General features: G+C 39.1%; 1 protein-coding gene across 4 annotated transcripts in view; it reads right to left on the bottom strand.

Moving 5' to 3' along the window:
* Window positions 1–494: 494 nt before the first annotated feature.
* Window positions 495–15299, bottom strand: part of bves — a 28429-nt gene continuing 13624 nt past the window's right edge. For 2 of the 4 annotated variants that reach the window (NM_134582.4, NM_206800.3), the window contains exons 3-7: window positions 7364–7521; window positions 7192–7294; window positions 6964–7113; window positions 6704–6845; window positions 3949–5921 (exon numbers count right to left, since the gene is read on the bottom strand). In NM_134582.4, coding sequence (NP_608426.1) covers window positions 5779–5921; window positions 6704–6845; window positions 6964–7113; window positions 7192–7294; window positions 7364–7521 — 696 coding nt within the window. In that variant the 3' untranslated portion in view covers window positions 3949–5778. Of the gene's footprint in view, window positions 2107–2806; window positions 2840–3948; window positions 5922–6703; window positions 6846–6963; window positions 7114–7191; window positions 7295–7363; window positions 7522–15299 lie in introns of those variants that run through there. The other 2 variants (NM_001272823.1, NM_001272824.1) reach the window with 2 other exon arrangements.

Below are 15299 nucleotides of genomic sequence, written 5' to 3'. Positions count from 1 at the left end.
AGTCTAAAACTAAATATCCCCGAATCCTCAACCACACACTGTCTGTTTGTTGTCGAGAAAACCTTGGTGGCCCTAATGGTCGACAAATTCAGGACGAAGAGCATTATTTGGCTAACCTTTTTTTTTCGATTTGAAGGTCTAATAGCGAGATTTAAAAGTTACGCTTTGTTCGAGTCATTTTACTATTAGATACTCGTTTTCTAACGAAAGGATGGGATGTATAACATCACACAAATAGAGAACCCTATGGTCCAGACTACTAGATACCCCTTCCTTGGCAACAACATATTTGTACAGGAATATTTGTATGAGTATTATTGATTACTATTAACAATTAAACGTATTATTGATGTTATTGATTGATTTTAAATTTTTGGGACACATAATACATAAATGGAATTTTTCATTAACTTACCTTATTTTCCGAAATAAATCCGTCAATGAATCAACGCATTTTTGCACAATGTCAATAATATTACTAATATGTTAAATTTGTTTTTATACCATTTCCATTTTACTTTATTTTTAATTATGCTCAAAGGTACGAAATACATTGAACTATTTGTTTTGGTTTGGTTTAGTTCGGTTCGGTTTGGTTGTAGTTCTGTGTACGATCTATGTCGATCTGGGGATCTGTTGTTTCTAATCATTAACTAACATGAGACAAACGTTGGGATCGATACAATACAATGCGCTTTAATTTAGGGGAAAATACTGTGGGTGTGAAACCAAATTCCTGCTCTATTTATAAAAAATAAATGGCTTAAATACGACGAGAATAGAAGATTGAAACCTCCATGAGCGGGGGTTAGGTTTTCTTAAGTTGGTTTCTTCGTTTTTATTTCTCGGATACGTCCAGTTTTTTAATATTTTGGATATACTATGGTTTTTGTAGGCGTTTCGTACTTATGCTGGTTGGGTTGCGTTATTGTTATACCTAGCTAATGTTCATCGTTTAACAAAATTAACCTTTGGGCTTTTCGATAATATTTAACTTTTTTGATTGATGCACATGCATGAATTCAGGCACATAGATACAAAAGCAACAAGGACTATCAAAGGTCTATGGGTAAACTAACTGAACACTTCATTCGACTAACCAGCATTTCGGTTGCGAACCCTTTCACAGGAAGTTGATGATTGAGGTGACAATTTAGGCGGGAACTGTATGTAAAGTTATAGTGATTGCTATAGGTATTGAAAGGTTTAATCAACGATGGAATGTTCTCTAACTTTGCATCTAGCGGGGAGCCACAAACATATTTTTTCGTTAACTTCCCATACATATACATATGTATAGTCATGTACATATCGTCTATTTATATTCTGCATATTTCACACATAATGCTTATGGGCTTTCTCCGATTTCATTCGGCTATAATCTCTTAAATGTAGGGTAATAAAAAAATACATCTTTCTCCATTTAATAATTAAACATCTCATTCAGTTGTTTTGCCTTCTTATTCTCGTTTTGGTTTGTCATTCGTCTAATCCGTAGTTTTAGCGTAATACAATTTGCAACTATTCTAGTTTTAATTAATGTATAATTTTCTGTATACATATACATATACATATATGTACATATGTATGTATATTTCCATTCTCTTTCTTAGGCGTATTCTTCTCGAGTGACCCTAATAAATCCAATTCAGAAACGATTTTTTCATTTGGCTACTCATTTAAAAATATAAAATTAATACAATTTCCGTATGCCGAATAATATACTTAAGAACAATTTTGGCTTTAATATTATCGTGTGACGTTCTTATTCTTATTTCATTGTCACAAACCGAATTTAAGGACAGCAAAATCTTAAGTAATGCCCGAGTCTATAATAGAAGAATACCCATAGCCAAATTGTTATTACTTTCATATAGTATAAATATGTATGTATAAATAATTTTGTATACCGACTCATGGCACTCAGGTTCCGCAGTTCCTTTCTGTCGGATTTCCTCAGCTTTCGTTCCTCAGTATTGCCTAAAATATACATCTAATAATACTCAAAAACACAAGTCTAAACATTTCATCTGGATCCCTTTCAAACGGCCGTTTCGTGATCCGTTTCATCGATCCTTCCAAGGCGCCAAGAATTCGGATCTCCAGCTAAAAGGTGCAGATAAAAAAAAAAAGAGGGAAGAAAAAAAAAAGAGACGATATTTACATATATTTTTGAAGTCTTTGGATGATCAAAGGATGAAGAGGCGGAGACTAAATTTCCCATATTTGGGAAACACTTTACAAATACATTTTGCTTACCCAAAGGCAATGGAAATAACAATTGAAAAACTTTTGCATGCACAATCTAAAAGCAGGCACACGAACGGTCACACTACATAAATGAGAACATCAACTGAGAGAGATAGTTGTATACACAGAGAAAGAGACGGGGACACACACAGGCTAGCACATACATACACAGTGGGCTGCTGTTGTTCTTGTTTCTAGATATTAGGGTCTACATCTTAGACCCTTGCAGAGGGAACGATGTTTTTATTTCGTATGTAGTTGAAAGTGCAATCGGACTTTTATAAAAAAAAAAAATCTCTCAGTTTTAAGTTTGTCTATGGGGTTCTATCTTTAATTGTCTAGAAGAATGCAATAATGCAGTTTTTGACTTTGCCAGCTTTGAGGTACATCATTTGGTGATTTATAGTTCAGTGATTCGCTATTTAGGCATTTTTTTTTTTTTCAATGATCAGGCAATATTCGGACTACAAAATCATTAGCCATCGGTCTGCAAGGGCATTTGTGGTTTCGGTGACCGAAACTTAAGATCCATTTCCCTGTAGGACGTTAGACTTACCGCAATCGTAATACTTCGATATCCTAGGCAGGGCTGTTTCATGGTGGTTGTTGGATTTGATTGGTGGTGTTGTTGTTGTAGTTTTGTTGTAGTTGATTAACGTTTATGATGGAGTTTTGGTTTGAAACGTTTACGTTAGACATACAACAAAATTATAGTCACCGAAAAAATAGAAAATCAAATACATAAATTTCATCACAAATCAAACATAGATATAAACTTGTTCTTGATCGTGGAAAATCAGTAGAAAAACGTGGTTAGCATATAGGGGTGAGAAAATCGATTACATGAATAAATGTAACACAGAAACAACTTTGATTGTGATACATCTATCCCTAACGTGATTAAATATTGATCTAGTAAGTATACATATATATAATAATATTTCTAAAGCAGATGTAACGCCTGCCATCTAATTGGTATCGAATGTCATTTTTAGACGCTCTAATCAAATTGCTAGTATTTTTAGATTCCCACTTTAAGTCAATCGCTGGTGATGATAAACAAAACTCTAAAGCCCTACGAATGTATATTTAAGAGTGTTTCCTCTAAACAAAAAAAATGTTATAGGAGTTAAAAACTCCAAAATCTTTGTATCGAAACATTTACCCAGTAGTATGAGAAAAAAGCTAGGGTATCCCTATTCAGTTACATATTCCCATGAGCTGCAATTCAAAACGCCAGTAAACAACAGGTATTGCAAATGGGCGGAAGTGATCGGGCAGGGGCGTTGCCGGGCGGAGGGGCGTGGCATATGCGTACTGTCGTCGGCTGCACTTTGTGTTTAGTGAGTTTATGGCCATGCATGCTGCAATTTTGGTTTTCCGTATTTAATGATTGCTTGCAAAGCCGATCGGATCGATGAATGTGCACGCCCTGCACAAGCCCATAGTCCATATACAAATTGAATCGATCGCAATCAGCACGCGGCGATAGCGACAACAGCCAAATTGTTTAATTAAATAACAAATATTGTTTTGTTTTCCTCGTGGCGGCAGGCCAAATAATGCGAATTAAAATAAAAAACATATAAATGCCTTTAATGATGTCAATGATGGCTGAGCGCGTGCCTATGCCCCTTAAATCGAAACTCGCCAGTGGATCGACTATTGGATTAATCTGCAGTACTTCATCTTGATTATGTGTGTTTTTTTTTTGTTTTATTAGCTTTCGGTTTTTGGCTTGTTTACATTCACATTGATTCCACTACGTTTATTACACTTTCTTGGGGGAGTATTAGTGGAGATTAGGGGACGGGGGTGTGGTTCTCGGATTTGAGGGCACTCGGGATTATGTACAGCAAATATATATATATAGCGTATGTACAACAACTTAGGCTATGTATTGCTTAACATTATCAAATATTATTCGATATTAATTCTAATTAGTTTTCACGCTTTCTTCAAGCTCAATTTGTATGCAAATCAATCAACGAATCAACGCAAAATACGTATGCATATAGAAATACAAATAAAATAATAATGTGTTAATGGAAGATTTAGAGACTTGATTGATGTGCCAGCACAGTAAATTTCCAGTAAATGCCAAGCGGTAAGAAATAAGAATTTAATCAAATAAAGCGTTGAAAACTCCTGGCCCAGCGGAAAAGTTCATTAATTACCTATCACCTGTCACTAGACTGATCGATCTTGAGATCTAGAATCGGTAATTGAAGCTGAAGAGCTGTAATCAAACCAGTTTCAATGCTAGTCATTATACTTATAATAGGTTCTTGGAAAATAGTCTGCGTCTACAAAGGTTTCCTTTATTACACGAGTGTAATAATCGTTTATATTGTAGAAGATCGACTCAAAAACTTCCACTAATATAAAATGTTTGTATACTGCGTGATATATCAAATATTACTAATTCCAATTCAAACTCAAAACCACGATCAATTAATTTCAAATTTAAACCTTGGTTGGCTTTCTGATCGTGTTCAATTGAAAACCCCACTCAAACTGAAACTAATTCATGTGCAATCAAGTGTCTTGTCTGACTACAACTCAACATACATACAACCATGATAAGTCAAAATAAATTACAATTTTTACAACTGGTTTGACTGCAGTTAACGATAGTTTTTGCGAAGGATTCAGGGAGCATATTGAATTCAACAGTGTTGCAATGTAAGTAAGTTTCCTACTTGTTTTTGTGTTTTCTTTGTGAAATAATTGGTTTCTTTATCTTCATGGAATACAAGTATATTACTACGGGTTTAATTGAATAGTTTTTTTTCTTGTTTTTTTTTTTTAATAACGGTCTACGATGTTACGTTTTTCTCTACACTGCTAAATAGAGTTGTCAGGTGAAACTACAAATCATTTTAGGCAGTTCTCCCAGTTTCCTAGATTTAAGTCAGTGTACGTTTGATAAAAGACTACTTATGTTTTTTGAATAAACCTCCTAAAAAGGGTTATCAGGGGAAATGGCGAATCATTTTTTTTTTTCACGCCTGTAAACTTCTTTAGTAACTTCTCCAAGTTTCTTCTAAATGGTAACACGGTGTTTTAGCACTTTTCCGCTGAGACGAAAAGTTTATGTTTCCCAAAGTCAATTACTTTACACAAAAACTCAAGTCTCTGGCTAATTGTTTGCAGTTGTGGGGGCAATACAAAGTTTGCTATTAGAACGATTAGATGTGTTAGATGCTTGTTTAGCTAGTGCTAGTTGCTATGCTAAAGATGAGATTATTATATATGGAACTTAGGATGCGGATTTAGATGGATAGCTTCCAGATATCTTCGACAGCTCTTTTCGCTCTTTTCTGATGATCGTGATCGATGTTGCTGTTGGTGTGGCTGCGCATGATTGATGACTGACTGACTGATGACTGATGGCTGATGGCTGTTTGCATGTGTGGGTGGGGTTGTTTTTCTGGTAGTTCTTGTGCAGGTCAAAGGTGAAGGGACGGATGGGTGCTCTGATTTCTGTTCGTGGCAAGTTGAGCAGCAGCGGGCGGTTGCATAAATTCAGATTGCACTTTGCTCGATGTTGTTGGCGCTGGTTGTTGCTTCTTGTACGCGTTGTTGTTCTAGTTGTTGTTGCAGTAGCAGTAGTTGTTGTTGTTGTTGTTGTTGTTTGTACGTGCGACCGAGTAAAGGAACATGCTCGTCTAAAATTAGAGTTTTTTGCGTAGAACAGGTAAAAGAAAACGAAACAAAAAAAAAATCAAAAATGCACAAAATATACGCAAGAAATATAATACAAACGAAAATGGAAAATCATATGTTAAACTATAAGTTACGGGCTTCATTTAAGTAAAGTTATGTTGTTTCGCCATGCAGAAAGCGTGCAAACAGAGATAGATAGTGGGACAGAGTGTGATAGCGACAAGAGGGAGGGAGACACACAAGGTCGAAGTGGAGAAATCAAGAGCCCCAAACATCAAGAATGTTAATGAAAGCGTGGGGAAGAGCTAACCCCAGCAGCGGTCACTAAAATAATACTGAGAGTACAGATACAGAAAATCGTAACAGCACTATTTTAATAGCCCATTTCTGTATTTTATATTTAATATTTAAGGAACAAGGAAATTAAGCGGTTTAGTCAGTAAATTGATGATTATGACTTTAAAGAATACCAACGTACATATGTTCTGTGCATCAATAATCAGTTAAAAAGGTTATACAAAATTGGTATGTTTGTTCTTAAAGATCATTTGTTTTAAGTAAGTTCATGTTAGAGAACGCTACATATGAAATTTGTTCAATTCTGAAGTAATATTAATTTACGGCTGTTAAGCCATTTGAAAAATGGTTAAACAATTTGACAGAAATCTAGATGGTTTAATGCGTTGCTACTATTTTGTTAACCGCCGCTGTACAGGATTAGGTTAGAAGTGTTTAGATGGCTGAGGGAGCCGACCGGGTCAAGGGTCAAGGGGACTTCACTCACCCTGTAGCTGCCGGTTGATCAGGGCCGTCAGTCCGTGTCCCACATCCACACTCTTCTTTAGTATCAACATGGGCTTGTCCTCCGCATCCTCAGCATATCCACCAGAGGGCAGGAAGCCATTGCTGGCTATCGACTCGCTCACCTAGAATCGAAAGGGCATTGCGATTACCAAAGACTTGTATGACAAATAACAGCCTATCAGAAACTCTTTCGCTATTGAAGTTCTTGATGCAAGAACACATATGACCTGGGTCACTAACCTGGGTGACCTGCATCAGCTTCTTGACCACATCCCGGCCCAGAATGTGATCGAAGACGGTCTGCAAGAAGGGCTCGGCCATAATTGACAATTTGAGCTTGTCGCGATGCCAGATCAGCACCCGCGACTCCTCCATGGCCATGATGGAGACCTGTCGTAGTGGGACAAAAGTACGCAGAGATTGGTTAATGAGTTGCTGACGATGGAGTTGCTGACGAAGCACACCCACCTGAAAGTAGTCATCGGTCGAGACGCCAAACCATTCTGGCGAGTCTAGGAACTGATGGGGAAACACAATGTGCAGGGCGCGCTGATGCTGCGACACCACCAGTCTGTGGATAAGAGAGCATCGGTATTAGCCACATTAGTCAAAGGCGAAAGTCACTCCGTTGAGCACTCACTTGCCGCTCAGCACCAGCGACAGGCTGTCGACCTTGGTGACCTTCTCCTGGGCGTAGACCTCCTGGTACTTCAGGGCACGTATCACCTTCATGCAGTTGAGCACCTTCTTGAACTGGTGGCGCGTCACGTGCAGCGGCTGGAAAAGTGCCAGGTAGACCTGCGAATGGAGTCGATAAAGTTAATGGTTATGGCGACAGCTACAGATCAATTATATGTATTTATTTGCATATTATATACCACGTATATTTACGTTTAATAAATACGTATATTTTAAATTTTAAGCAATTTTATGTTGCTTTTTAGCTCCTGGTATTTTTTTTTATTACAAATTTGCTTGCTGATGAATCTTGTCTTGATATTCATTCAATGCCACCCATTAAAAATACGTTCTTTATACATAACTTGTGCAGTTAAATAAATATGTATTTACTGAAAAATGATTAATAGTCCTTAGCTGGAAAGTGTAGCTTTTACACGATAATATCAATATATTGTATTATTTACTTAGAAAGCTTGTTTATATTTGTACTTCATTCATGATAAAATAAACTCAAGGTTTCTCTGAAAACTTTCCACCTATTCTACTCAAGCATCAATGGGTTCTAACTGATGGCCACATAATATTGTACATAATACTCAGTTAACGTGTCCATAATTTACATATAAAGTAAAGTGGGTGGGTAAATAAAAGCTGCACTAATTTAACGGAAACTTCCTATTTTCTTGGCCAAAAGACTCACATGGAGATCAATAGGACAAAAATCGCTGTTGCCAAGTAGATGTTGTTACACTCAGCACTGAAAGTCAAACAAACAAGCAACTGAAATAGGCAAATATTATCGCAAATCGAGAGTGTTAACTGCTTAGCATTGCGTCAAGTACAACAAGAGCACGCCCCCTTTTCCCACCATGTTCTCGGTTTTTATTTAAATGAGGCTACACTGCGAGAAACGAACACTGCTAAGGACTTCAAAGGAACTTGTCCTCTTCAAACACACAGAAACCTTTCGTTTAGTTTAAAAACCCAAAGTCAAGAAAAACATATATGTTTCTAAAAGAAAAAAATAAGAAAAGAACATCCATTTCAAGTGCGACGGTTTTCTTTCCGTGTGCTTATGTAGCGTGGGCGTGGATGAGCTGCGACCAGTTTTTTTGGGGGGACCACACCACCCCACCCCACGCCAACCCGTTCCCAACCCTCTCGAGATCGAAGAGCCAAGCCGGCGGTCACATGGCCGAAATGTAAGACTCGAGGTAGCAACAGCCACACACGACAGCGTTAACTTGTCGCCATGCAAAATATCGTGCGTTTTGCTGACGCAGCCGTTAGACGTGCCAGCAGCTTGGCCGGCTCTAGCCCCCGATCCCGCTCTGCTCCATCCAGGTGGGCTACCATGGATCGGGGCAGTAGCAGCACTCACTACTGCAACATCGGCGGTGGTCGTATTGCAGCTCGCAACATGAAACGCCAGCAGTTTTCAATTTTTCTCAACCGTATCTGAAAGGTATATAGGTTCTTCGATAAAACATAAAATGATAAAATGCAATTTCGTGCACTTTCTGTGCCCTTTAAATTGACAACGTTCAAATGTATGCTTTAGCAATAATACTGCATAAATATAAAGATATTCAATACCTTTTCAAATTGATGTACATAGGTATTTTTCGTATATTTTTTCAATTTTGTTACCATTTGATTGACAACAAATAATGACTCGCTGCAATAATTTTGTGTCAGTTTAAGGTTAGTTAAGAGTTTTTGGTCAGGGTCCAACGAAGTCGACTTCACAGAAGGGACTTTCAAAGTGGCCCGAATGCGAATGAGGTTTTATTTCGATTGGATTTCGTCGCTTAATTTTTTCATACGCTAGCGACGCGCGGCAATAACATTAAACATTAACGAGCATGGCTAAATAAATAAATAACATAATCAAGAGGCTTGCCCGGGCGTCGGACAAATTGTGATCCGGGGCAGGTTTTGCTGGCGAATCCAGCGGATCCAGCGAATCGTTTCGATTTGCAACAGTCGCCGGTCGCCAGTCGGTCGTCGGACATTGCCGCGGATTCCCGAGTCACGTAGGCCAGTCTCCACAGAGCCACCAAGCCACCGAGCCACCAAGCCACCGAATCACCAAACCACCGAGCCACTGAACCACTGAGCACCACCACCAAGCATCAAGCGCAGCTCAGAGAGCCACAAAAAAAGCATTACAAATGAAATCCAAATCCACACAGGCGCTGAGAACGAAGAGTAGCAGGCACAGATACGGATACACTAAGAAAAAAATTAGCCCATCAACTAAATTGCCAATCAAATTAGCTCAATGGATCAGATGTCCAGCAGGCAAGCAATTAGAATTATAATAATTCAATTCAGATAAAGGTTTAATCCTTTATGAGTATATATGTACATTAAAGTAACTTCATATCTTTTAGTTCATTTGTTGCACCAGCGTGCGTCCAATTCCCAAGAATTGCTCGCTGTGTACAGATGAGGCAGATAAGCGGCCTCTAGATGATGATGAACTGCCGGCTGGACAGCCGCCACATATACATGATGGACCGCCGTCGAATGGAAATATGGGAACGGGGATGAGGTCGTTATTCCTTTGCTGTGGGAAACAAAGCACCATTCCGCTGTACCGCTCGCAATTTGCAAATTGAAATCAATGATAGCGAAGAATTCAAAAAAAAAAAAAAAAAATAAATAAAAAGTACACATAAGTATTAAAACCGAAACAGAGCAATTTGCGAACGATCGTCGGCCAGAGATAATGCTCTACTTTGGCCAATCTCTGAATGAGATCGGAACAGTTGCTTCCCGAGGCAGATTCAATTGACTTCTTAATGGCCAAAAAGGATTCACTGGGCCTGAAGCCCTGAATGAGTTTACACGGTTAAGGATGAATTGAAAGTTAGTTAAATGAATGAATTGATCACTTATCAATAGGAATAATCCAACGATTCCGTTTACCGGAATGGGAAACTCAACCGTACGTGCTACATTCTTAAAAATCAATGTGTTATCTAAAGACTGTTCATAACCATTAACTTAGTTTAACTTATAAAATACTTATAAATGCATTAATCAAGTAATTAGGGCAATAAATGAATCATAAATTGCACAATCTGCATGAGCAGTTTATTAATAATTTCATTTTGCCTAACAACTGGTGGAATTCTTCTGGAATTCTGCCAACTGATTGTCTTAATCTATCCACCGAGCCAAAGATCACTGCGAAGAACATTCTTTGATCGCAGCCTCTTAATTGCGAAGAATTCTCATGGGGCATGCCGCAGATGACGATCGATCGATCCATTATGGGGACACTTATGCGGTTTAATTATCGCTGATCGGGTTTAATTATTTCCCCACTCGATCGATCGTTGGTTTTATGGCTCTGTTTTATGTCTTTTTCCGCTTCTTATTCCCTCCTAACTGACCTGCCCAAATGCGCATATATTGTAGATCATAGAGAGAGCGATGAAGATCGGTGGGAAAGCAAGCATTCATTCGCACTCGAGAGCCATTGAACCTGATGATAAGCCCCCCCAAAGAGAGGCTCTCTTCCTTCTCTACCTTCGACTTTAAGAGAGTCGCAGAAGTAACGGGCAGTCGGCAACAGTGGGCCGTTCGAAAACAAAAACAAAAAAGCAAACAAATGTCGATGGTTGCACACGACTGCGTTGTGTGAACAATGGAGAGCTGGTTAACAGTATTGGAAGCAGAATCAGAATCAGAATCGATTGTCGTCAACAAGCAACTGCTGCTGATAACAACCGACTGAACTGCAGCGGAGTTTTCTCTCCCACTCTCTAGAAGTTTTTCGCCACTTTCTGGTTGCTTATCATGGCCGTCAACCGTTAAAATTGCCGTGCAAATGGTGAAATACCAAAATTGGGCATTTTCAGCTGTTGCTGAAATGTTGATAACCTATTTACGGTATGATGCACACTTAATTATATTTTTCAAACGTTGTTTACTTTTGAAAGTTTCCGGGTAAATCCATTAAAAGTGTATAAGTCCACAAAAATGTAGTAATAACATTTAAAGATCTTGAAAAACAAATATGTGAACGATATTTTAAGAACATATAACATATGTACATATATACAAACATATTTTTAGCCGTTTTAGGGTTAGAATCTTTTAACCACATAACAGTACCTATGAACATCGTGAAAAGAAATATACAATTATGTATTTCTTTGCTTCAGTTTGCCCCCAAATTGATTAAATTTCCCCGCCATTTTCAGTGCTAATTGAGCTGTCAGTGATCTACGTCTCATTTCTCGAGTGATTTAGGTGACTCATGTGATTCCAGGAAAGAAGGCGTGTGGGTGATGGGCGTGGCGGCACCCAGTAGACATATGTACATATGTATATACATACATATGTACGTACCCCTTATATCTGGATCTGCTTAGGCCGCTCACGTGGTTCGCTGTTTTTGTTTTTTCCACCAAGGGATTACGCCGCACTTCGCACAATGATTGAGTGAAGGCGCGTGGGTGGGTGTGGAAAAGGAGGCGGTACTGTGAGACGAAAGAGGGTGGTGTGGGTGTGTTGGCCACATCGCCCTCTTCTGTCGAATGATTGCCACATTGGACAGCTGATGCTGACGCATATGTCTTTCGACGGCTCTCCAAGTTCCTCTCTTCTGCATAAACGCTCGGTGTGCGTCAGGTGCAGAAATAAAAACATCACCGAGTGTCCCCTAGCCGTCTAATGGATCCCCCGATCCGCTCTTTTTCGGTCACCTTTCATCCGTCCGCATTTGCTGGCCCATATGACGCGAAAGCCGGCCGGCACGTCCGCATTGGAGGAAAAACGGAATGGAATTTGCCACAACGCCAGCTGGGAATAAAAAAAACAGAACCAGACTTGGCCCACGTACCCCTGCCTTCCGAAGAAAAACACTAGCAAACCGGCAAAACTATAAACTATAAACTATTTTCAACGAAAAATTATGAATATTATGCTAAAGCAAAGCAGCATGGCTAAAACCTTCACGAATATCGAAAACTTCAGCTATTACCAAATACATAGTGTTATTATAAAACAATTTAATAGTTAATCTTCAGCATCTTCAAATACATCACATTGCTATTCACCATGAGAACCATTGACGGATGATGTATAATAAATTTACTGTTCAAATATAATAGATACCAATTGGATTCGTAAATTTTGTATTGTTTACAGCATTCCGTGCCACGTGGTCCAAAATAATTTATAAACTAGTTAATGTCAAAATTCTATGAATAGTTCGCTTAATCGTTATATCATTAACCAGTCCACATATCACAAATTAGCGACCTATTTGATGATTGATTTAGTGGACGTAAAATATATACAATATATTTTCACAATGATGTATCTCTTTGTGGTTACAACTGCAAGGAATTTAAATTATATGTATAGCTTTAAGGGAGCACCTTATTATATCAACATTTTCATTGCTTTGCTAAAGTACAGACTGGCTAATTTATGGTTAAGCTGCAACTTTAATGAATAGAAATAAAGGTAAAGGAATATTTGGACGATCATCTGTTCTAACATTCTTGGTGGTAGGTAGGCAACCTTTGATCTTGGTAAATTGTTCCCCTCTTGTTTCGGAGTGCTTGATTTGTTCGACTGACTGATTGATCGATTGACTGCCATTTGTAGATTTTCGACTTGAAGATTCGATTCATTCATTAATAATATTATTGATTTTAATTTAATTTTTCTTTGGAGCCGCCAACTCGCGGAACGTGCGGCACATGACAAGGGGATCAACTCGAATCGATAAGATGTACATGGAGAGTACTTTCTATATACGATTCCTGGCATGGCCGATCGCGTCGATCGCCGTTCGATGGCTGCCCACAAACTGCTCATTATCTAATTGCGGTTCAAATCCCAGTCGCACTCCCAACCATTTCGATTCGCTTCGATTTGTCTGGCCGGACGTAGATCCCTCCTCCGATCGTTTTTGGCCGATCGCCTCCTTATGGTGCATACAAATACTGCCATTAAATCCGCTTTTGGTCACCCAATTTGGCCGGACATCGTGCACTGGCCGTGATTTCTTGCCCACTCATCGTGGCTCTCAAGAATCGGTGCTCTGCGGATTTATCGCAGGGTGCTGGGTGCTGCGGTGAATCGGGGATAATGACATGGTCCCGTTCGCTGATTGTCCATGATTAGTCTCTTCACGCCCAGCTTAATCAAGTGAATTTTAATCAAACAGTAAACAGTTCGTTTATTCTATTTTTTGCCAGCACGTTATTTTTTTTATTTGTGCGAAAGATTTGCCACATCGCAAGAAGTGGTCAGTTTCAGTGGGGGACTTTTAACTGATCTGGCTAGGAGGCGATCCTCGTCAAGCCCCACTGAATCACTGGGTGATTCACCCAACCAGATTTTCGTTATCATTAGCATTTCGAATTGGGCTGCGGCTACTTTCTAAGAGTCTACGATCTACTATCAAAGTGTAAATGGATTATGTTTGCATGTATAGTTAGCTACTTGCTCAACTACCGTTTAGTTTAATCATTGCTTTGTATTATATATTCATCGAGTGATCAGTGCTGAGCTGAACGTGTTCTTTTCCATATGATTCACCTGTGATTTCTTGCAGATGTCTTGCGTCAGTGGCAAATGTGTCTAATACCCACAAAATCCGGGGGGTGGGTGGAAAAGTTTTTCCCCCCGAATGGGTAACAGAATATTAAATATCCGTTGGGGAGTTTCTCCGAAATCGAAATAAGAAATCGTTCCCCACGACGCAAGTGATCGAAGCCATTCGCCGAATTTAAGCCGACGACTCACTGGTGATAAACCAGAATCGGTGGATCCAATGTACATATGGATACATATGTATGTATGTGTGCATTAGGCGGGGATTGCTCGAACGCGCTGGTGACGTCGCAGGAATTCAAGGCATTTGCATCCCGCTGTGGATTCCACACTTTTTCGGCGCAACATTGTTGGAAAGTTTCTGGCGAAAAAAATCGAAAAAAATAAACGTCTGAAGGTTGGGCCACTAACTATTCACATGTGGCATCCATTTGTCAGGTGCTTATAAGGCGGCATATAATGCCAAACGATCGCAGCGTGACAGCCACCATTAATTGAGACTTGCTGTTGATAAGGCGGCGGCTCTCTTAAAAACCTCGCTAGATTTAAGAGATCGCCAGCTGAAGCCCAGCCTCCCAACGGCCGCTCTTTTTGGGATAATCCAGTTTAAACGCATCGCACAGTGGGATTTGCAATCCGGCTTAAGTGGGTTGACACCAATGTTAAAAAAAAAAAAACCAAACAATTTCAAATTGATTCAAACGAAACTGGAATTGAGTCAATTGTTTTGCTAAATTTATAAACCAATGCCAATAATCGCAGACCAATTGACTAATCTTATCTGTTCGGTTCCATTTTAAATCATACGATTGATTGTCTGAATATATGGCTTAATTTGTATACGATAGTTAATACATTTTACATATTATATTTAGATTACTATATAGATTGGAGTGACACAGATCTATGGATCATCGATCTGTTCAATTGTCTGATTTTCATTTCCAAGCGTTGGAAATATACATCCTAGTACAGATTTTATCTTATTGGTAGTATTACATATATTGGTAGCTTTACATATAATTACACAGTCGATCGATATATATATATAACGATATAACAATAAAGCCATCTATCAATCCAAGTGTTTGGCTTTTACGGTTATAAAGGCAAATGCACTTTGCGGATAAGAAAGCACGCGATCATGCTGATCTGGACTACTGGGCAACCCACTGGGCACCGCCATTAGTCCCACTGTTGCATCAGCTCCGCCGATTCGATCGGAGTGCAAAATGTAGATCCCGAAGAGAGCGGAGCGTTCGCCGCGTCCGAAGAGAGCGGAAGCAGAGCGGGCAGCGCCGTTGGCGCAA

Source organism: Drosophila melanogaster, chromosome X (genome assembly GCF_000001215.4).
Source record: "Drosophila melanogaster chromosome X".
Taxonomy (NCBI): domain Eukaryota; kingdom Metazoa; phylum Arthropoda; class Insecta; order Diptera; family Drosophilidae; genus Drosophila; species Drosophila melanogaster.
The sequence above is the reverse complement of the archived record's forward strand: the minus strand, read 5'-3'. Positions and strand labels throughout refer to the sequence as shown.